This window comes from Dendropsophus ebraccatus, chromosome 4, assembly GCF_027789765.1.
Source record: "Dendropsophus ebraccatus isolate aDenEbr1 chromosome 4, aDenEbr1.pat, whole genome shotgun sequence".
NCBI lineage: Eukaryota > Metazoa > Chordata > Amphibia > Anura > Hylidae > Dendropsophus > Dendropsophus ebraccatus.
The window spans coordinates 134,665,852-134,690,573 of NC_091457.1; the positions used below are offsets into that span (position 1 = coordinate 134,665,852).

Below are 24,722 nucleotides of genomic sequence, written 5' to 3' on the forward strand. Positions count from 1 at the left end.
CACTGTGAGAAAAAGTTCAGAGCACAGAAAGACTATACGGTGCGAGTGTGTAGAAATCCAAGCTCTGTTTGCATATGGTCACAGCATGAGGAGCTGACTGCCAAACTCACTGATGCCTGTCTTGTATCCCCCTCAGTACCAGGCCATTTCCCAGCTCCAAAGCTGCACGTACTGCAAAAACTTCTGTTTGTACAACCCGGCACTATGGAAAAACTCTACTGTACTCAAATTAAACCTTGAGCCAAAAGTTATTGCTTTTGGCCTACACCTCAGGGCACTTAAGTTACTTAGAAGCACAAATAAATAATAAAGAAAAAAGATCACTCATACATTTGCTTATACCTTTTGATATTTTCTTAACCAGAAAAAGTAGAACATTGAAGAAAAAAAATTATTATTTTTTTTACTCATATTTAAATTTAATCCTCTTTCATATCCCATCAGGATCTGGTGCCTATTAAAACGGCTCTCAAAAATTTACTTTTGTATAGTTTTATATAAAAATGTTTAAAAATGCTTGGAATTTACAACTTTTTGAGCAAAGTTATGATCCGATAGATATTATTTATTCCGGGTAAACAATTCTAACTTATTGCAACCTTAAAAATAACATAAAACACACAAGTGTACAAAGTAAATGTGATCTAAAAGAAGAAAGGGAAAGAAAGATTAAAAAAAAGATTAAAAAAAAAAGAAAAAGGGGGAGAAATTCTGCAGATTCACAAAAAAAGAAGAAAAAAAAAAAAAGAATGCTGTCTGGCATAATGTACTACTTTCCACAAGGGACTTGTGTGTGGGACACATCCTTCAATGGCAGATCTGGACAGGAAGTAGGAATGCAGACAAAGGGGAGATTGTGTTCAGTGTTGTGATCTATGACCTCTCCTGTTACAGGGGGGGATAAAAGCTTTGCACACACGCATAGAATGTATATGGGCTCATTGCAGGGTGAATACCAGTAGGACGGAAGCATTCCATGCAACAAAATGCTAAAAGTAAAATAAAATAAAATGCTAAGAGCATCGTAGAAAGTGTTAACACTACAGAAGGGAAAACATCCGTGCTGATCTAAATATGAATAAATGATTTAAAAAATATATATTTTTTATAATAGTAATAAAAAAAATCTACAGAAGTAAAATAGGCTAAACAAACCACTACAAACTACAAAAGTATAAAATATAAACAAAGCCATGGCAAGTAAACTCCAGGCTGCAAACTTTCCCCATTACAAGGCAAACAAACCGCTCATGTGCTGACGAAAGGAGTAAAAGAAGGTAAAAGGTATAAAACTAGGTGAAGGAGCGGTTTGGCCTCTTCTTTCCAGCACTGGAACTAAAGGTTAGGGTTAGGGTTTTACCTTCATAGCACAGAATGCCAATATTGTTGTTCATCTTGTCCAGATACTGGTAGTTCAACAGATCCATCTTCATAAACAGCATTTATTATTGGGTTAGCAGGAAAGACCAGCTTTCTCGCTTCACCCACAAAAAAATAATAATATACAGACGGAGAGGCGGCGGACAGCTTCGGAGCAGATCCCAGCTCTCCCTAAGATTTCACAAGACGGAAAGGCCCAGCCTCCAACAACAAAAGCCGAGAAAAGTACATGAAAAATCAAGGGGAAATCCGCTCAGAAGAAGAGGTGACTGCTCTGCCCTGGCAATGCTATGGGGGGTCTCTGGCTAAAGCAGACCCTGGTCACTTTCTGCAGGTTGGGTAAGAAAAAAAAAAGAGAAGAAAAAAAAAAAAAGTGTTGAAGACAAAGCCAGTCAGTTCTCACAGCCCCGCTGCAAGTTCACTGCTCTGACACGCAGCCTATGCCTGGTATGACTCCAATGTAAGTCAGCTTCCTCTCTCCAACAGCCTGGGAGGAGGGAGCATGCTCAGTGATTCCCTGGAGCAGCTCACATGTCAGGGATATTTTCAGCAGAAGATCGGCCCCCTCCAAATGCTCAGAGTGTTTGTAAGAGGAGAGTGTGTCAGAGCAGAAAGTGACACAAAGCAGAGCCCCAGCCCCCTCCCCCAGGCCAGACGCAGGTATATACAAGTGTAAAAGGGATTACTGCAACTAGCCTGACAAAACGCACTGGATTCATAGCACACACAGCAGATTTGCTGCAGAAATGGCTACATTTGTGTCATTTGTTTGCATGGGTGATTATAGAAATCTACCCCCTTCCCCCCCCCCCCCCCCCCCCCATCCATTCGCAAAACTTTATGTAACGTGTTAATATTCCCTTAGGGGACTAAAATGTTGCAGATCTGTCAGTTATTTTCACAATTAACTTAAATAGGGATCTCAAAATGTGCAACATTTTAGACCTGTGTGAACATACCCTTAAAGGGGTACTCCAGTGGGGGGGGGGGGGGGGGGGGGGGCACAAAATAAAATACAACAAAATAAAATACAAAAAAAAACAGAATCTATACTTACCCGTCCCAGTGTCACCACTTTTGGACCCCTGGTCTCCTGTAGCTCCTGCTAAGTCACAGCTCAGAAATGTCCTTTTAGTCAGTCAGCAATAGGGGCACCGCTGTAGTCACTGACTGGCTGAGGGGGTATTCCCACAGGGATGTGACAATGTGGAAGCAGGAAGAAACAGGAGACCGGCGACTGTCAGTGCTGTTGAGGCTGCGCTATAAAGGTACAGGGATGGGTAAGTAAAGATTTATAATGTCCCCACTTGCCCCAGAGTTTTAGATTTAACTTAAGGGCCCTATTCCACCGGACGATTATCGTTCAGATTATCGTTAAATCGTTCGAATCTAAACGATAATTATTCGGTTGAAATGCAGTTAACGATTAACGACCGAACGAGAAATCGTTGATCGCATTATAAAGGGCCTATTACACGGGTCGTTAAGAGGAGCAAACGAGCGCTCTCAGCGCTCGTTTGCTCCTCGTTCCCCGCTCGCTGCCGCCGCTATTCAACGCGGCTGCAGCGAGCGGGTGAGTGCGGGAGGGGGCGGCGGGGAGCTGCCCGGGTGATCGCTGATCGTTCGGGCAGCCCATATGATATAGCAGCGTCTGCTGCCGATGCTCCTATTCAACGGAGCGACAGCAGCAGATCGCTGCTATATCAGTCGCTTGTTTTTCAACATGAACGATGTTGGCTGATCGTTGCACTCTATTCCACGGGACGATTATCGTCCGCAGCGGCCGATATCGGCCGAATACGGACGATAATCCTTCCGTGGAATAGGGCCTTAAGACCTGGACCTATTTTTATCGTTGCTCGTTCGCAAAACGTTCGCACATCGTTCGCATTGAATAAGACATAGTTCGGTCGCAATAGATACGAACGCAATAGCGAATAAATAGCGAAGAAAAAAACGATCGCAATTACGATCATAAGTAACGATTATCCTTCCATGGAAATGAGTGAACGTTTTCAGGTCTTTCGCAATTTGAGAACGTTAATTGTTAACGATTATGCAAACGATAATCGTCCTGTGGAATAGGGCCCAAAGCCTGTAGGACTCATCAAGTTGAATATCTTGCATTAAGATTCATTTAGCAAAACTTTCTCCAGATATGATGCTCTTTTCCTTCCATTGTTGTGAGCTTGTTCTCTACGTGATCGACCACCACTCTGCTCTAAAAGCAGTGGTCTTACTGGTGTCTTTATTGCTATAGTATACATATTTACAAACACACACACACACAGTTCCTGTACATCTACATTATAGCTATACATAAACACCAGCAAGTCCACTGCTTTTACAGCAGAGTGGTGGTCGGTAACCTAGACGACAAGCTATTAAGACAATAAAAGGGAAGGAACAGCATATCAGGAGAAGGAGTCAAGTTTGCTAAATAAATGTATTTGTAAAACTATTAAACTTTAGGAGAGCTACAAGCATACACAAAACATTGGAAGGGAGTCATAGTGGAGGTGCAGCCGGACAGGAGTGGCAAATACTGAGAGTTGGGGGCACTCAGGCCAAGGTCAGTGCACAAAGCCTGTGTGCCCTAGGATGCAACCTACAGGCCACTACGCGTTTCTGTACGCACACCCTATAGACTCATATACAACACACTAGTAGATAGTCAGAAGTGATGGCTACGCAAGGAGATAGGAGGTGACTGCTAAAGTAGTTGAGTAGCACAGGCCTGTGGCTGAGCACACACCACAGATAACAGTGACCCTTCCCTGACTTCACCATAAACAGCTCAGGCAAATGGACATGTTGCTTCAATAGGTGCCACTTATCTTAGTTGGCAGCAAATGGTCATACAAGTAAAATGTTAAATCAGACCCTTGTGTTCTTATCAGGACAAAGCCTTCCCATAAGGCTCCTGTCCATTACCAGCACTGGCTCAGGAGGACTGGATCAAGGAACCCTTGGTGAACACTTATCCATGGCAGCCAGTGCAACTTTTCCATCCTACCTCTGATATTTAGGAAAATAACGGAAAACCAGGGAAAAGAAAGCTCCATATGAGGATCTGTTATTTTAACTCCACCTGTCACATTAGAGGCTGAACAGCTCCTAAATCCTGCTTATACACCATGCAGACAGCAGGAAAAACACTCCAAAGTGATCGGACCCCCACCCTGTAAAAAATAATAAACTTTGCACCAAGCCTAGAGATGCCTGGTGGGGACTTTACTATTGGCAACACAACCACCTGACAGTATCAGACTTTCTGCAATAGTGGGATGAGACACGACTGGCGTATTACTATCACACAGCAGCAGTACTTATCAATCCTGTAATAGCACCAAGTTGTTTCTAGGCTGGGAATAGTTACAAGGGTTATCTAGGAGTACAACAAATATGGCTGCTTTCTTCTACAACAGTGCCACACCTGTCCTCAGATTGTGTGTGGTATTACATCTCATCCCCATACTCCTCAATGGTGCCGTTTTTGAAAGAAAGCAGCTATGTATTTCTTACATACATAGCCTAGATAACCCTTTAAGCTTGTACCAGAAGCTCTGTTGTCAGCATGTGTTAACCTTTAAAGGGGAACTCCATCCGAAACGTAAAAATACAGAGTGAGAAGGGGGTGGAAGGGAACATAATAAAGACTTATACTTACCCATCCCCATGACGCAGATGTACCATCAGCTTCCTGACATCCTTCCTGTCTCCTGTTTTCCTTCTGTTTCTGTCTCGTCATGACCCGCTACATATAAGCAGGAAATATAAGCTCAGACAGTCAGTGACTGCAGCAGTGTCCCGCGTCGATCACCGACGCGGTGCAGGAATTTCACAGCCAAGTTGTTGGACCAGGAGCTGCAGGAAGCAGGCTGGGGTCGGTGAGTGGTGCTGCTGTGGGAGCACAGGGATGGGTAAGTATAACCCCACCCCCTGCACATCTGGGATTTTTACGCTTCGGACGGAGTTCTGCTTTAAGCGTCAGTCTAGCCAATCTGTGTATAGTTTTCTTCCTTTTTGTAGGAGAGAATTTTTTATTCCCCCCGGGTTCACTATAACGTCACCTGGGTGTCAATTCTCAAAATATGTCCAATAAATAGTTTTTGGTCGTTTTTTTGACCAAAGGAAATTTGGTGGAAAAAACATCACATTTTGCAATCTGTAAAAGTAAATAGCATCATAGAGAGTCAGGGAACAAAGAAGGAGTATAGTGTAGAGTAGAAGGAACCTCAGGGTATGTATGGATGCTCAGTAAGGAACAGAGAAGGCTGGAGAGAAGACAACGTAATAAAGTGTGAGGCCGGGGCTGGGCAGCGGTGCAGGGGATTTTTATTGTGTCTGCTCACACACCAGGATGTGGTTTGTTATACGGCGACCTCACTGACAGATTGCAGATGTTTATACAGATGTAGTTGAGTCATCACGGGGAAGATCTAGATCAGCAATCACAGTGGTGGGAATGAACTGGTGTACGCAGACATGCCCATAAAGTATGGAGATATGCCCACAAGTATGCCGCACATTACCTAACCCCCAGTACAAGGTACCAGCATACATGGAAAGCTTGTTGATGGTGTAAATGGCAATCACTAGTCCCACCACCAGAGAAGTCCCACAAAATTCTAAAAAAATAAAAATAAAATAAAACTAAGTGTAAACTAAGTCACCCCTTTTCCTCCATAGCGCTGCTCCGGTGAGAGCCGCTGGATGTAGTTTCAGGCTGGAATCCGGGTACCGGTTCTTTCAGCAGCAACGTCACATCCCGGTTGAGTGATTGGCTGAGAGGGCAATCACTCGGCTGGGTATGTGACATTGCAGGACACCGGAGGATGTCAGCTAGACCCAGGAACGGTGCTACAGCACAAGGATAGATACTGTAAGTGTACTTGATTATTTTCCCGTACAAAAACTGCAGGACATACAGCAGCTGATAAGTACTGGAAGACTTGAGATATTTATATAGAAGTAAATGACAAATCTACAGTATATAGTCTTCTGAAACGAGTTGATTTGAAAGAAAAAGATTTTCGCCGGACAACCCCTTTAAATTTCGCTGATCTCTAGTAAGGTACGATTGATAAAATGAAGGTATGCCCCGTACTTCAGAGGGGCTATATGATGGGTTCTCTCCATAGCGGTACATAGATTGCCTATGCAGTATGGAGCCCTAAATGTAAGGAATGTCACAAGTACTTATCTTATTACTTCTTTAGGGTGATCGGTTGATTTGGGGACCAATATATCAGGGATATAGACAGGAAATAAAAAGATAAAGGAAAGACACAGGGGGAGATTAATCAAATATAGTGTAATGTGAAACTGGCTCAGTTGCCCCTAGCAACCAATCAGATTCCACTTCTCATTCCTCACAGACTCTTTGGAAAATGAAAGGTGGAATCTGATTGGTTGCTGGAGGCAACTGAGCCAGTTTCACTTTACACCATGTTTGATAAATCTCCCCCATAGTGTTTTTCCTTAACTAATCACATATTTAAAAAAATAATAATCATTGTGGTATGAAATAAATGTTAAATACGTGGCTTCCCAAAAGCTGCGTACTTTGCCAAGTGTTCCCAACGTCCCAGCACACTAGTCTTGCAGTAACTTATTCTATCATAAAGACTAATTTCTACAAGATTTGGAAATAGCATTAATCCAGCCTCATGGGGTCGGCTATTTAAAGAACTAATAACAGGTTGGGTAATGTGTAACACCTGTCATAACAGCCCTGTCCTCCCCGGCATAACATATTGCTTTCCACTACCGCTCTGACGTTCACAAGAAAAACATACAGAAACTCCTATATACAGTATCAGGTATAGCAAGAATTTTCTGTCATGGCACCAAGACATTCACTCCTAGGCAGTGAGCGCCCCCTGGAGGTCTAGAGTGGAATTCTATCAAGTGTACATTAAAAATACCAAGCAGAAGGGGAAGATAAATTCTTCACACAAGTGAAAGCTCAAAGAAGATAGATACATCATGTTTACAAACAAAAAGTGGAGACATTTCAGAGATCTTACAGATTCCTTTAAGGGAAATATTAGGAATCAAGTGATTTTGAGGGAAACAAAAACTATTAATGACGACAAGAAAGTATAGTGGAAAACAGCCAGTGTATGAATATTTGGCAAGCTTTAGTTACATCCTACTATCTAACCAATGTGTCAGTTAAAGTGTCCAGTGTTGAGAAAACATGGCTGCTTTCTTCCATAAGCAGCACCTCTTGTGTCTTCAGTTAAGGGTTGCAAAAACCTCACCCAAAAATGAAGACAAGAGTGGTGCTGCTTCTGTAAGAAAGTGGCCATGTTTTTCCAAGCCTGGATAACCCCTTTAAATAAACGAAGTACATGTTTTTGTAACTGTCTAAAAGAAAACCTCTTTGTTGTCCATAGCAACTAATCACAGCTCAGCTAATTTCTTATTGTGCTTATGAAAAATTAAAGCTGTGATTGGCTACTAAGGGCAACAATGACAGTTTTGCTTTTTGACAGTGTCATAAATCTTATAAAATTTTTTCCCCCAAAGGCCGATTATTTTTATTTTGTAGCTATGCCCCTCCCCAAGAGATAGGGATTTTACGCTACAATATTTTAAAAAGCTGTGAATGCTTCGAAGGGGTTATCCAAGAATATAAAAACATGGAAGCAGCACCTCTCTTGTCCTCAGGTTGTGTGTGGTATTACAACGTGGCTCCATTCCCGCTGAGCTGCAAAACTACGTACAAATTGAGGAGAGGAGTGGTGCTGTTTCTGGAAGAAATCAACAACACCTTTAAGTCTAAATACGACGATGAGGTAATGTGAACCAAAAACTACATTAAAAAACACTTTTTTTTTATTCTTTTCTTATTTTATATGGGCCACAGGTCCATTTTATGCATTTGTAGTATTTTATTAAAAAAAAAAATACAAATCGGCAGCAATATTTTTACCACTAAATATACTGAGAGCCCTATTTAAGTCAATAGGGTCCACAAGCATCAGTTTGGATCTGTTGGAAAACAGATTCACCACAGGGTCATGGTTTCTGTAATTAAAGGGGTATTCCCATTTCAAATACAGTATAATTAAAACTTCTTCTCCTCCTGATATGTTACTATTCCCTTGTTTACACACACATTATTATATATTTATATATATATATATATATATATATATATATATATATATATATATATATATATATATATATATATATACATATATACATATATACATATATACATATATATACATATATATATATATATACATACATACATACATACATACATACATACACACACACATATATACATACACACACACACACACACATACACAGCCAGACCACTGCTTTTAGAGCAGATTGGTGGTCGGTAACCTAGACAAGCTGTCACCAATGGGAGGGAAAGAGGAGCATATCAGGAGGAGGAGACAAGTTGGCCAAATGAATTTATTAGCAAAAAATAGTTAAAAGGAGAAGCCCAGCGAAATTTTTTATTAAAGTATTGTTTTGTGGCCAAACATTATACAAATCAGCAATATACACTTATTACGGGAAATGCTTATAAAGTGTTTTTTTTTTCCTGCACTTACTACTGCATCAAGGCTTCACTTCCTGGATAAAATGGTGATGTCACGACTCCCAGAGCTGTGTGGGCTGTGGCTGCTGGACAGGATGATGGCAGGGGGACACTGAGGGACACAGGGCACTGGAGGGACACTGAGCATCCCTCTGCCATCATCCTCTCCGGCAGCCACAGCCCGCACAGCTCTGGGAGTCGGGTCGTGACATCACCATTATATCCAGGAAGTGAAGCCTTGATGCAGTAGTAAGTGCAGGGAAAAAAAGCACTTTATGGGTATTTCCCGTGATAAGTGTATATTGGTAATTTGTATAACTTTTGAGGGCAATACAATACTTTAATACAAAAATTTTACTGGACTTATCCTTTAACTTGATGATTCCTAGCAGTATAACTATATCAGTCAAGATGGGAATACCCCTTTAATGTAATAGTGGGAACAGAGCTTAAAATTAAAGACCAATGTTCTGCACCTATTTACATTGTGAGCCCCAGTGGGGACAAGGTCAGTGCGAGAGATGACCTTCCTTGTTGTACAGCCCTTGTCCTATTAGAAGTGACTGAATAACCAGCACTACTTGTGAGAGTCATAACCTATGGCACCTTGCAGCCGCTTTCATTGGACTTGGGGCATAAACTTTCCCAGGTGGCTCTCACTTAAGTCAATTTAATAAATAATTCAGAGGAATCACCAAAAGGGAAATAATAACAATAACATAATATAATAATAATTAATAATAATAAATAATAATAAATAATAATAAATAATAATAATAATAAATAATAATAAATAATAATAATAAATAATAATAAGTTATTAAACCACATGGAAAGTCCATGCTAAACTAAAACAGTATGGATATGTAAATAAGCGTGTAGACATAAGGAACATATCGCAATGATCAGAAAATCAGGAAAGATCCCGGAAACCAGCGACAATATTACAACTGACATAAATGTCACAATGGGGAATTACAATTTATGGCAAGAATGAAAAGAGAACGCCTTGTAAAAGTGAAGAGAGTGCTGCAGCCATGTGTCTATAGCCCCACCTAGAGGACACCATTAGTACTGCAAGCATTCCTGAAATACCTCCAGCAGGCTGTCTTGTAACCTGCAATAAACTGAAGAGAAATCGAATGCAAATATTTATATTCAGACAGACGGAGGAGAGTTTATCGCTCAAGAAGAGAAAGTCACCTTCCAGATGCATGACTCAAAGTCCGTAAGTGCTGGATAAATCTTCTGTAAATCATATTCATGGTCAATTATTACTAGATTTACAAGACGTTATTATCATGGCCCCGGGAACTGCCTAGTAATATAAGAGGACGTTAAATGAGAAGGATTCTTATATACAAGAAAGCCGAACACATATTAGAAGCATAAAAAAGTGGATGTAAAGTCCAAACAGGATATGAGAGTCTACACTGCAGGGTCTCTGGGTAATAGTAATATGTATAGGCCAGGGATGGGGAACCTTGGCCCTCCAGCGGTCACAAAAACTACAATTCCCATCATGGCTGGACAGCCGAAGCTTTAGCTGGATGTAATAGGAGGCCTATGCATGAGTATCCTGCGGCCTAGAACTACAACACACTAAAACGTAGCAGGATTCACTTTCTGTCCTGCTGTAAAGAGGACTCAACGGTAACCTGTTAAATAGATACAAGTACTGCAATCTATTCATCACATTTAGCAATGCAGAAACGTTCAGCGTTGCATGTTTCATATGAGCAATTTATGTTACTTGCAGTATAAACCCTGTTCCAAAGGGAATGCCACCGAAAACGCCCCCCAAAAGGGTTTTCCAGTTTTACGTACCTAAAGCTTATGAAGTATACACCTCTCTAATATGTTTTATGTGTCACCTATTAAGAGATATCGGAGGTCAGTGAAAGAATGCTATAGTGTACAACCACAGACTGCAAACCAGAGTCCTGCTCTCAGACAGAAGTGGATACAGCTATATCTGGACTATGCAGTGTATAGGACCATGTTTAAGGGTGCCTTCACATGTACCGTATTGCAGAAGATTTCACGCTGCGAGTTTATTGCAATAAAATCCGCTGCGATAATGATTACTATGTAACTCAATGGCAAACTATTTCCGCAGCAGCGTATTATGTGCGTTTATTTGTACCATGCGGATTTTCTGTGGAAAATAAGCTGCGAGTCGGTACGTGTGAAGGCACCCTAAAGGGGTATTCTGCTCAAACATAACTTTTCATATGTTACTGCCCATGGTGAGACTAACAATTCATTCCATACTTGTATTATCTATTTAGTCTCCTTTCCCCAGTTCCGAGCTTTCGCTTTCTGCTGAAGACACAAAAAAAAAAAAAAACCTGTGAGCTTTTCTCTATATGAACCATCTTGGAAGGGAGGGGGAGACAGAAAAGCTCACACAGTTTTTTGTTTCTTCAGCAGAAAGCAGCTGGTGTCAGTAAGTTATATAGATTTGCAGATTACTTGTATATATGAAAAAAAAAAAAACCTCAACGCTTCCAGTACTTATCAGCTGCTGTATATCCTGCAGGAAGTGGTGTATGGTGGTGCTCTCTGCTGCCACTTCTGTCCATGTCAGGAACTGTCCAGAGCAGGAGAGGATTTCTATGGGGATTTGCTGCTGCTCTGGACAGTTCCTGTCATAGACAGAGGTGGCAGCAGAGAGCACTGTGTCAGACTGGAAAGAATACATCACTTCCTGCAGGGTGAACAGAAACTGAAAAATTCTGGAAGGCTTGAGTGTTTTTTTTTGTTTGTTTTTTTTAGCACAAGTAATTTACAAATCTGTACAACGTTCTGGCACCAGTTGGTATGAAAACATTTCTTCTCTGGAGTACCCCTTTAAAATAAATAATAGGCACAATAAGATTATACGACAGCGGGGACTGCAAGATATGTGAAACAAAAAAAAAATTGCTTGCAACAATGTGGTAAATGTAATACAATTCTTTGTGAAAATGGATGGAAAAACGGACGGAATTGTGTGCTCTTTGTTTATGCTAAAAAACGCATCAGTTTTTCCAAAAACGGACGAAAAAAAAAAAAAAAACAGACCGCAAGAACGTAGTGTGGCCCCAGCCGGACAGAGTTTTCATAGTTCCTGTACTGTTCCCCATCTGATGCTTTGCACCAGTCAGGTTATACACGTGTTATTCAGCGTTTCTCAGGAATACCAAAGACGACAAGAAGATCACAGAATTATGAAGAGCCTCCTGACATGGCCCTAGAAAGGTGGGGTGGGGGTGTGGGTAATTCTCTCCGTGTCAGACAAGCCCCGGCAGGCCGTCTCTTCAGATGGCAGGCAATTATTAGATTAGCGCTGATGAACAGGTTTACAGCTGCCGCACCTACCACAACTGCATTCTTCTGCTTGGATGTATAACATAAGACATAAGAGAAGATTTATAGAAAAGTCTCAGCTGTAAAACTGGCACAAGAGGGTTCTGAAGACGCTCTCCGGTGACTGGGCCATAGTCAGCATTCCTCAGCTGTCTACATCCAAGGCCGGGGTCACATGTAGTATTCTGGTCAGAACACAAGATAAAAAGATATTCATTATGGTGCGTTTACACAAACAGATTTATCTGGCAGATTTTTGAAGCCAAAGCCAGGAACAGACTATAAACAGGGAACAGGTCATAAAGGAAAGACTGAGATTTCTCCTTTTTTTTCAAATCCATTCCTGGCTTTGGCTTCAAAAATCTGTCTGTGTAAACTCACCATTATTGTCCTCCTTTTTGTCCAGGTTTTGGCTAAATATACCAAGCAAAATACTACATGTGAGCCAGACCTAAATCTGAATACAGGCCCTGCCTTTAGGCCAGTCCTCCGAGATGGTCTTTCAATGTTTCTATATGCTGGGTTCAAACCTGTGTCGGCTTCTCCAACTGGTTTCCATTTCTCCGATTCACCTGGAAACGGAAATAATCCCCATAGATTTAAAGGGGTTCTTATTTGGATTGGTTTGTATCTATTGCACTTGCTTTCCATTCTTTGAATGAGAAAAGTGGCATGCATTCATTTTTTCCTGTTAAAAAACTTAGACTGAACGGAACTGAACGTTTTTTCTATCAAAGTCCACGGTTATGAATATAAACAGAAGAGCGTCTCTTTGTCGGCGTCCATTTGTCAACATGTGACCATTGACTAATCTACTAGTTTGTAAAGTTAATTTTCCACGGCCACACCTTTACAGATATGTGACTGCTTAGGCCTCAATCCCACATTCAGTCATTTTTTTGGGAGCGTATATGTCCGCAATCTGCAAAAAAAAAACCAAAAAAACAATCCATAGTGCATACACAATGTGTATTCTTTGCGGATTCTTAAAAAAAAAAAAAAAAAAAAAAAAAATAGGAAGGTGATAGTTTGTAGTTACGAAAAAAAAAAAATTACTATGCTGCTATCAAGAAACAAATGTAATGTTAAACCATGACATCGGCATCAATTCCACAATGTTACCACTAGAGGCAACATAACATAGAAAAAATAAATTACCTATGCATAATTACCACACTATGGCCACTAGGGGCTGTATATCTTGAAAAAAAAAATGCATATATTGATCATTGATAACAATAATGTGATGTTCAGAGCAAGCCATCTACACAGCACAACTAGCCCCTAGTCAGATCCTTACTTTGTCCATTTTCCTTCATCCAACTCCTTAAGGACAGATTGTTCCCTCATTGTCTAATATATTCCACCCCTTGACAGGCGTCTGTCACTTCACCGGCTGCTTATTGTAAATAGCAATTTTGGCCAATTCTCAGCAATATAATAGAGGTGTAGTGGGAGGAATGTAGTAACGTGAGACTCTGCTATACCTGCAATGTCCCAATGTAGTTCCTGTCACCAAAACATTACAGACATTCCAGTCCATTGTGTGTTGTGATCCTCTCGGTGCGACGTGAAACCAAACACCAACAAATTGTTTTCAATCCACCTTAAATTTCACAGATAACTTACTAAACTGTCAAACATGGCCGCTCTCAAATATGTTCTCTGCACAAGGATGGCCGGCTATGAAGGTTGTTTTTACACAAGACACTATACAGGCTTCTCCCCGTGTTCCGTGATTATGGTCCATGCACAGATGATGCGTTATGGACTGGAGTCATGATTCATTACGATGCTGGGAGCTTCGATCAGTTAAAAACTTTCCGCTACTGTACTAAAACAGCTGCGTTTTTGGGACTGACTAAGGCTTACAACTAAGGGAGTGCGTCCCAAAACGTATCTGCCTTGTATCATTTTAAAAAATGTGAAATAAATGCAAGTAGTTATATGAAGGTGTGGACTTTCTTCATTACACGATTAGGCAGCTGGTGAACGACCTGGGGTTCCTGGTCTACCGTGCTCCTATTGCCTATGGGAACCATTACCTGGGATATGTCTATAGGTTTAAAGATCACAAGCAGCAATGTATACTTACATCCACACTGCTTGTGATCCAGAACGTCTCCTCCAGTCTGTCCGCCTGCTGAATCTTTAGGTCCCGCCTCCTCCAGAATTATTTACAGCCAGTGGAGGCGGGGCCTGAAGATCCAGACGGACTGGAGGAGACATGCCAGATTGCAAGTAGTGCGGATGTAAGTACACACTGCTGCTTGTGATCTTTAAACTGACAGCACAGATATATACACATATACTGTATATACACATATCCTTGCTGTCAGTTTCCTAGGCTACATAAATGATACAAGGATCATACATGCAGCTCGCGCCCCTCGAGGCTGACCAATCGCCAAGTTTAAAGGGACCCTGTAGACATTAGAAGCTCTATGTCGATGACCTCTTCAAAAGGTCAGTGATCGATCATATTCATCTCAAGGGGACAAGTTCTGTCTATTGTCATCTATGCCCATGAGTCTTGCTGTAAAGCATGTCTCTAAATGCTGTTAAAAACAGCTCAGGCAAGACGGCAGCCGCCATAACAGCCAAAAAAAATAAAAAATTACAATCCTAAAAAAGAAATGGATTAGAGTAAAAGAACATCTTTTAGTATCTGGCTCTAACTAGTAAAAGAAAATTAAGGTGATACATTCCCCTTAAAGGGATTGTGGGGGTCTGCTCTGAGACCTCTGCGATCTCCACATTGCAGTGCGCTGAACTTCTGTAACTTCTTAATTCTGTGTGAAAAAATAGAAAACTGCTCTAAGGGGAAAGTTCAAGAGCCTGATACTGGCCCCTGCGGCCTATCAAGGACATAAAATACAAGGAGTATATCAAGGTAGACAAACCATGGCAATGTGCTATGGCTGTAGATAAACACTACTATATGTTGGCTTGGAACAAACCTGGGATTTCAGCTGTCACCATGGCTAATTTAACAAGTGACAGATAGGAGGGTGTCCGCTCATAGCCTGCCATCGGAGGACTGTGTCGGCACTAACACTCCACTAGAGATCCTGCTGATGGACGGTCTGTTTCTCACTGCTGACAATGAAATCCTCCAGTAAAGCCCGACCATCGTGTTAGTCAACCAGTGCCATGCCAGACTTGTGGCAAGTGCTCAGGCCTGGGGGCAGGGAGGATACATTAAGGAAAGCAGCCCTGAAACAATGAACAAGCAACATCCTGTCTGCAACATCTCACTTCCTGCTCAGACCTTCACGCTGGTTCAGATTACATGGAAGGCCTTAAAAAACTGGGTGATATTAGACTGGATGTATAGTCACGAGTTGCCTGGAAAACAATAGCAGACCTATAAACTGGCCTAACCTGACGACACTGACAGCGTACAGACTGCTATAAACAGTGGCCAGCAGCCAAACAAATTTGTATTAGAATTAGGGCCCTATTCCACCGGACGATTATAGTTCACATTATCGTTAAATCGTTCGAATCTAAGCGACAATCAGTAGGTTGAAATGCAGTTAACGATTAACGACCGAACAAGAAATCGTTGATCGCTTTATAAGACCTGGACCTATTTTTATCGTTGCTCGTTCGCATTGAATAAGACGTCGTTTGGTCGTTCGCAGTAGATACGAACGCAATAGCGAAGAAAAAACGATCGCAAATACGATCATAAGTAACGATTATCGTTCCATGGAAATGAGTGAACGTTTTCAGGTCTTTCGCAATAGCGGTCGTTTGAGATTGTTAATTGTTAACGATTATGCGAACGATAATCGTCCGGTGGAATAGGGCCCTTACTCTTGCATAATGTCATCCCTAATAGCTACCCATAGAAGAAATTAGAGATTAAAAGGGGTACACCAGCGAAAAACTTTTAAATCATTTGGTTTCAAAAAGTTATTTACATATTATTGTATTTACAGATTTGTAATTAACTTTCATTTAAAAATCTCAAGTATTCCACTACTTATCAGCTGCTGTATGTCCTGCAGGAATTGGTGTTTTTTTCCAGGCTGGCACAGTGCTCTCTGCTGCCACCTCTGTTTACTTCGGGAACTGTCAATAGCAGCAGCAAATCCCCATAGAAAACCTTTCCTGCTCTGGACAGTTCCTGACATGGACAGAGGTGGCAGCAGAGAGCACTTTGTCAGACTGAAAAGAATACACCACTTCCTGCAGGATGCTGACAGCAGCTGATAAGTACTGGAAAAGTGGAGATTTTTAAATAGAAGTAAATTACAAAACTATATTACTTTCTGAAAGTCTTTTGCTGGAGTACCCCTTGACCAAGAAAGAACTTACATTTATTAGGCAGAAGACTCATCCCTTGGGGTTTGGCTTATGGAACATCATTTCAGTGAAAATGCACGGTGGCAACCAGGGAATTCAATAGGCAATTTGTAATAAAGCGTTGAGAGTGCTTCATACTAAAAGCTGCCATTTGCAGAGGAGTCCTGAACATGGCACGCCTCTCTAAGTCCCTGCCCTTTTGTCGTCCGATGCAAAGATTAAAATGATGCCCACCGTGATCCAATTCAATAATATTCTGCTACTCCAGACCTGAGGTAATAAATTGACTCAAAGCAAGATCTCAAGCACTGACCATCAAGCCTGGCTGGTCTGTCTACCTCAGGTCCCCAAGGACTGAAACTGGCAATGCACCAGAGGAGCCATTCTGACCACTAAACCTATGCTGACACTTCCTGATCTGTACAGATCACCGTCCGGCACTCCCCACATTATTACTACTACAGACAGGTATATTGTGAAAGGTGACACCAGCAGACAACACTGGATCAGGCCATTCACAAAAACTACTGCTCAGTGTGTAACCCCCCCCCCCCATGTAAAATATCATCTGAACAGGTCACAGAGCATGCCTAGAAATTGCTCCCATTTAAGTGAATAGTTTCTGCTCCTCTATTTCCATGGGGCCTGCTGTAAATTGACCACCCACATAATAATGTACAAATTACGGAAAAAAATATAAAGTCTGAGTATTGAAAAAATAAAAAATAAAAACTTAGTGACAGATTGACTTTCAGCAGAGGAATGCAGGTACTGGGTGTTGCATTCTGTCCGTGCAATGCTGAGACTGACGGATGAGATGTGCTGACGACAGCGTGACAAGCTGTGTTAACATTGCATCGACAGGATGCAGACTGGTGTTACAATGTGCTGTGGCCCAGTGACAGCCCCTGCATTGGATGTAGAATATAATTATATATACACACACACATACATATATACATACACACACACACACACACACACACACTCTTTAGCCGTCACGTTAGGGCAACTTTAAATCAGAATTTCATACCTACTTACTTCAGGAGTAATTGAGGATGTGTCACCATCAAGAAGCCCAATATGTAACAAGTAAACAGCTTCAGGCAAACTTTGCTGTATCTGGTTCCCTGCCTGGCATTGTGTTACCTCTATTAAGCCAGTCTTCTGCTATTGCATAACCCGGGTCACAAAGGAAGATTATGCGCTGGAGAGAAAGCAGACTGGGACACAACTAACCTGTAGATTAGCCACACAATGAGGGGAAGGTGAGAATGCAGAATAAAAGGCTGGAATACAATACAACTGCCCCATATTATGTATACTGCCCCTATATAAACAACATGACACGAGGCCGGTTCTATGCCAGTCCTATGAAGAGGTGTTTTTAAACTTAAGGGGGTTATGCAGCGAAAATCTTTTTCTTGCAAATCAACTGATATCAGAAAGTTATACAGATTTGTAATTTACTTCTATTAAAATAATCTCAAGTCTTCCTATACTTATTAGCTCCTGTATGTCCTGTAGGAAGTGGCGTTTTATTTTCAGTCTGACACAGTGCTCTCTGCTGACATCTCTGGCAGAGACAGGAACTCTGTCTCGGTTTGCTATGAATCTCCATAGAAAACCTCTTCTGCTCTTAGATTTTTTTAAATAGAAGTGAATTACAAAGCTATATAACTTTCTGATATCAGTTGATTTGAAAGAAAAAGATTTTTACTGGACAACCTCTTTAATGAAATCTATTATGAAAAAAGGATTGCTAGCCAAAAGATGATTAAACTTTTGCCCAAGTTGGAATTGATTTAGTAAACTAACTGGAATCCAACTACAAGTCCCAGGATGCCCTGCATGAAGGTGGAGGGCCCCCTAGTTGGTCGTAAAGAATAAAACAGGTCAACTTTGTCTCATGCAGTTTACAGAACTCCCATAGATAGCTGTGTAAACTGCATACTATTGCTAACTATGCTAGGGAGTTATGGAAACACTGGAGCTAGCAGTGCTATGCTGTTTACGTAGCTCCCATTCAAGTCAAAGAAAATTACTCAAACTGTAAAACAGCAGCCTGGATGTTTTTGGCTTCCCAACAACCTCCAGCAGGCACGACCAGGCTGAAGGGGGCCCTTGGTGTCCCAATGTTTGTCCCAGTTGTGGGCCCCCTAAGGTGACACCTGTATCCATTGGTCATTTATAGCATGCCCATGGATATGTAGGCATCACCTACATTTTGTTTTACTAATGAGGGTCAGATAAAAAAAAAAATTCTAATCTGTTTCTATTTTCTGACTTCACTTTATTTCACTCTTAATACATTGTTATGAGGACTGCATTTTGCCTGAGCTGTTAATAGTATTTAGTGACATGCTTTACAGCAAGACTCATGGACATAGATGACAATAGACAGTCTGTCCCCTTAAGATGAACGTGAATCACCACTGAGCATGCTCTTTGACCTGTGAAGAGGTGATTCCACAGGGAGCGGCTATTGTCTCCTCTATATACTAGAGTCGCATATACCTGCAGTGCTGTAAAGAACACTTTACAGCAGTCTCCTCTTATCACCAAAGAGAGAACAGGAAGTTCTCAACTCAGTTTTAGCCCCAGTGGTGAGAATGAAAACTGTAAGATCTTCTAATGACATATTCCCTTTAATGAAATATATCAGGCATTTACTGTACAGCTACATGAGGTGACATCGGAGCGCTTCCTCAGTCTTTGGGCAGCTGCCCCTCACTACCTATGATCATGCCTCCGGCTGAAAGGGTCTATATGAAAGATTAAGACGGGCTGAAGGATTTCACATTAAGTTGGGCCTCAAGACAAGCCGGCTTACAATAGCCAGAGTATTATTATTGCACCCAAATTAAGAGTAGAATCCCTTTAAATCACAATTCTTGGAATGGTCGCAGCATGGATCCAAATCTACCACTAGGTTGCCGAGGAGAAATTCAGCAACTTCCCTGCTATTCTTCAACGCATTACAGACTATTGTACCGGTTTGTGTAGTTTGGATCCTATTCACAAGGAAACTGAAGGGAATCTTAATACCCCTAATGTTCGGCAATATTTCTGACTTTTATAATCTAGAACTAGTTCAGTCAGCTTATTCTGGAATTACTATTTGAGCAATTCTCCGATATAGACTGTGGAGTAATAATAGATTGTAATACTCCTAGTAAACTACAGGTCAGCCATAGGCGCACATGTAACCGTAGACCGTCCCCATGCTACTCGCCGCACCTCAGCCTATTGAAAACACACAGCACCTTGGGCTACAGCAGAGTTTATTGATGTTAACCGTTGTCAAAGCAGATGGGAACCACCCCAAGTAAATAAGACCGGTGGGTGCACTCACCACTTCTGAACAGGCCAGTGCTCAGCATACAAATGCAGCGCTGGGAACGAGACGAAATGTAAGCCGCTGACATTTACACAATGCAGCCGAATAACCACAACTGAGGGAATTAAAGGGCACATGCTGCACGGATGTCAGAATGATACATAGATCTGTGACTAGGGAAGAGACACTTTAAATCAGACAACTGCAAAGGCTGAGAGTCATCTCTCAATCAGAAACCCTGAGAGAATATTCTAAACTATATAGATGGGATAACAAGTACATTATAAAAAAAAAAAAAAAAAAACTTCACCCTTTAACGTTTTGTTTCTGAATTGCTTAGAGGCCCATAAACACATGGAAGGGAAGAGGAGGTCATCACGTTATGCTGCCTAAACCAGTCAGGACGGGCCCTGGTGGCTTCTGATCACCCGACATTTATTATCCTATACCCAAACAGGGAGAGAGATATCAAATCAGTGGTGGGAAGAAGCTACCAGGGACCACACAATAAAGGCCCTATTGCACAAAGAGATTATCGGCCATATTCGGCACTTACCCGCTCGCTATCTGCTTGTATAATAGCGCCAGCAGCAAGCGGGGAACTAGGAGCAAGCGAGCACTGACCTGACAGGTCGGCACACACTTGCTCCTCTTAATTGGCCTGCTCATTAGATCATGACCATGGATCGGTTCATACTACAGTACCTTAGTGTGATGCAGTGCCAGATCCATTGCTTGTTGGACACTGGCAGGGAGCTATGAGCAGGTTAGATTTATCTGACCTCCTGTTAGTTTCCCTTTAACCAAAGTAGTAGTAGGCTAAGAATTCATAAAATCACAAGTTGTAAGGCCCTGGGTTATGACGACACAGTTCTACATAGAGACTACATAGAGACTACAATCCTATCCAGACAACACAGCTCACATTGTATTCTGAGACAACATTAAATATCCTAATGAAATTACAGTTATCCATGGCTAAAAATCAAAAAAAAGAAGAGAAAACGCTGTGAGACTACATCTGCTTCCACAGGCAGAGATTCCCAAAAGAATTCTAAACGTTCGGGGGTTGGCATTTAAGAAATTTCCCAATATATATTTTATTAGGTACAATAACCTACATTTTTGAACTACACATTTACGCCCTCTGCATATAAAAGTGACTGACCACTGCTCTGCTCTAAAAGCAGTTGTCTGGCTGGTATAAACATTGCTATAATGTAGAAATAAAGGGGGAGATTTATCAAACATGGTGTAAAGTGAAGTTGGCTCAGTTGCCCCTAGCAACCAATCAGATTCCACCTTTCATTCCTCACAGATTCTTTGGAAAATGAAAGGTGGAATCTGATTGGTTGCTAGGGGCAACTGAGCCAGTTTCACTTTACACAATGTTTGATAAATCTCCTTCATAGTGTTGAATATACTGTGCGAAGATAGATAGATTATACAAAACACTATACATCTACATTATAGCTATTTATATACCAGACAGACCACTGCTTTCAGAGCAGACAGGTGGTCGGTAACCTAGACAACGAACTGTCAACAATGGGAGGAAAAGAGCAGCATATCAGTAGAAGGAGACAACTTGGCTAAGGCCCCCTTCACACGTCCGGAAAATCTGCCCGGATTTCCTATCAGGAAATCCGGACGGATTTCCGGACCCATAGACTTGCATTAGACACGGACACCCTTCCGGATTTTTCCGGAAGGGTGTCCGTTCCGGAAAATAGGTCAGGATTTTTTAGATCCTGTCCTATTTTCATCCGGAAACCCGGTCCGGACGCTCCCATAGAAGCCTATGGGAGCGCCCGAGCTCCGGACGCTTTCCTGATGCACATCAGGAAAGCGTCCGGACCTCCGGATGGCCTGACAGAGCTCCCCTCACTACCCCTTCGCTCCTCATATCCCTCATCCGCCACCCCCCGAACCTCAGTGGCGGCCTCCTGCTCTAATCGGCTGGCCGCCGGGACTTCTCACCCACCCCCCGGGGCCTGATGATGAAGCCCAAACGCCGCCCCCCCCCCCCCCCCCCCCGGGACTCAACACCTGCTGTGCTGCCGCTGCTCCCGCTCCGCGGTCCCCAGCCTCCCGTCCCCGTGCCTGGAGGTCGTCCCGCGCAACCCCGCACCTGCAAACCCCCCTCCCCCCCCCCCCCCCCCCCGGCGACCGCAGCAGGTTGCCCCCGCTCCCCGGGACTCACCACCGCCTGCCCTTGCTCCCGCCGCTCCTGCTCCTTCAGCGCTGATCAACGGCCGCCGAGACTGGTGAGATTACCACCCCCCCCGAGTAAAACTCCCATCATGTGTCCTGCTAACAGGTCATGATGGGAGTTGTAGTTCTGCAGCCTGTGGCCATCCAGGTTGCAGGACTACTACTCCCATCATGCCCTGCTGACAGGTCTTGATGGGGGCTGTAGTTGTGGCCATCCAGGTTGCAGAACTACAACTCTCATTATGACCTGTCAGCAGGGCATGGTGGGAGTTGTATTTCTGAAACCTGGATGGTCTCAGATGGCAAAACTACAACTCCCATCATGCCCTGCTGAGAGGATATTATGGGACTTTGTAGTTCTGCAACCAGTGGCCATCCAGGTTGCAGAACTACAACTCCCATCATGGATTGCCTTCATGGCATGATGGGAGTTGTAGTTTTGCAACCTGCGGCCCTTCCAGGTTGCAGAACTACAACTCCCATCATGGTTTGCCTTCATGGCATGATGGGAGTTGTAGTTTTGCAACCTGCGGCCCTTTCAGGTTGCAGAACTACAACTCCCATCATGGATTGCCATCAGGGCATGATGGGGGTTGTAGTTTTGCAATCTGCGGTCATCCAGGTTGCAGAATTACAACTCCTATCATGTGCTATTGGCAGTTCAAATGGGAGTTGTAGTTCTGCAACAAATGAAAGGTTGACACGGTATAAGAGGGGTGAGGCAGTGGCATAGTAGAACTACATCTCCCATCATGATGTGTGTGGTAATATGCAGGACTACATCCCCCAGCATGGTATATAGGGTAGGCTGTAGAACTACATCTTCCAGCATAGTGTGTAATAATATGCAGGACTACATCACATAATGGGAGTTGTAGTTCTGCAACAGATAAGATGACACATGGTATGAGGGGGAGATGGTGACACAGTACACAAGGGGGTAAGGGGGCACGATACACATAGGGGACACAAGGGCACGGTGGCACAGTACATGAGGGGCAGAGGGTGGCACGGTACATGAGGGGGAGATGGTGGGACGGTACATGAGGGGGAGATGGTGGGACGGTACATGAGGGGGAGATGGTGGCACGGTGCACTAGGAGCGATGTGGGTACTTGTGATGTATGTTGGCATACTAGACCATATTAAACACTTTTTTTTTCTGATCAGGAAATCCTGAAGGCTTTTCCTGATGGTTTCCTGATGGTTTCCTGAAGGTAAAAACGGATTACTGTCAGGAAATCCTGAAGGTTTCCTGATACTTTCCTGATGACATTTGAAGCCTCCTGATCAGGATTTCCTAACAGTAAAAACTGACACTGACGTGTGAATGGGGCCTTAATCCCTTTAGTGTTAGTAACACCATGAGGGCTATAGAATTTGGGGATCGGGGTGTGAAGATTTGGTGGTAAAGGTAAAATGTAATCAATACATAATAGTTTCACAGTGGAATAACTCATGTCATTGCCACCATTGTCTTCAGAAATGAGTGATATAAAAGGTGTGCAAACAACAGCCTGAACAAACAAGTCACCAGAAAGTTCAGGTGGTATTGACATAGGTGCAGCTGTAAAAAAAAATATGACACCAGACGTTGGATTGATTAAACATAACTAGTAACGGCCTTGGTAGACATAAGTATGTGTATTGCTAAACACCTTTAAGTACAAGATTCTGCCAACAATTCACTTGTCACTCCTCATAACCGCTACCAGGTATATTTCGAGGCATAAAAAAAAGCGAAGTTATTCAGCAAACCCCAAAAACTGACAAACTTCCCTAAAAAATATGTGCAGCACAAGAGAAGTGCTGGAGGCAGTGGCGTAGCGTCCGTGGTCGCAGCGGTCGCCGCCGCGACTGGGCCACTACCAAGGGGGGCCTGCGAGGCCCCCCCTTGCCACTGTACTGCCCGCCTCCCACTCCCTCTTGTGACCGCAAGTAATGTTTTGCTTGCGATCACAAGAGGCAGGCTGGGATGGGCCCCGGCTGTCTTGCGGCTCCCCAGAGAGCTCTGTGTGCGCCGGGAAGAAGTACTTCCAGCGGAGGGAGCATCGCGTTTAAAAAAAAAAAAAAAAAAAACAGGTCCCGCGAAGCTCCGCCCCCCGCCGCGGGAAACCCGCCAGCGCCTGTGACTAGGGGACTAGAGAAATCATTCAGGTGAGCATAGATTTTTTTGTTTTAAAGGGGATGATGAAGGGTGTAGTGGTATGATGATGAAGGAACAAGAGGATGATGAGGGGTGTAGTGGTATGATGATGATGATAATGGAACAAGAGGATGATGAGGGGTGTAGTGGTATGATGATGATGATAATGGAACAAGAGGATGATGAGGGGTGTAGTGGTATGATTATGATGGAACAAGAGGATAATGAGGGGTGTAATGATATGATGATGATGGAACAAGAGGATGATGAGGGGTGTAATGATATGATGATGATGGAACAAGAGGATTATGAGGGCTGTAATGATATGATGATGAAGGAACAAGAGGAGGATAAAGGGGTAGTAGTATGATGATGGAGGGGCAGGAGGAGGGGACAACATT

At 42.7% G+C, this 24,722-nt stretch overlaps 1 protein-coding gene across 4 annotated transcripts in view; it reads right to left on the bottom strand.

The window, feature by feature from the left end:
- Positions 1-24,722, bottom strand: part of VGLL4 (vestigial like family member 4) — an 81,949-nt gene that overhangs the window by 34,002 nt on the left and 23,225 nt on the right. Inside the window, exon 1 of one of the 4 annotated variants that reach the window (XM_069967079.1) lies at positions 1,361-1,845. The exons of the other annotated variants lie outside the window; for them this stretch is intronic. Within the exon in view, the coding sequence (XP_069823180.1) occupies positions 1,361-1,442 (82 nt within the window). The 5' untranslated portion in view covers positions 1,443-1,845. Of the gene's footprint in view, positions 1-1,360; positions 1,846-24,722 lie in introns of those variants that run through there. 4 annotated transcript variants of the gene reach the window in all.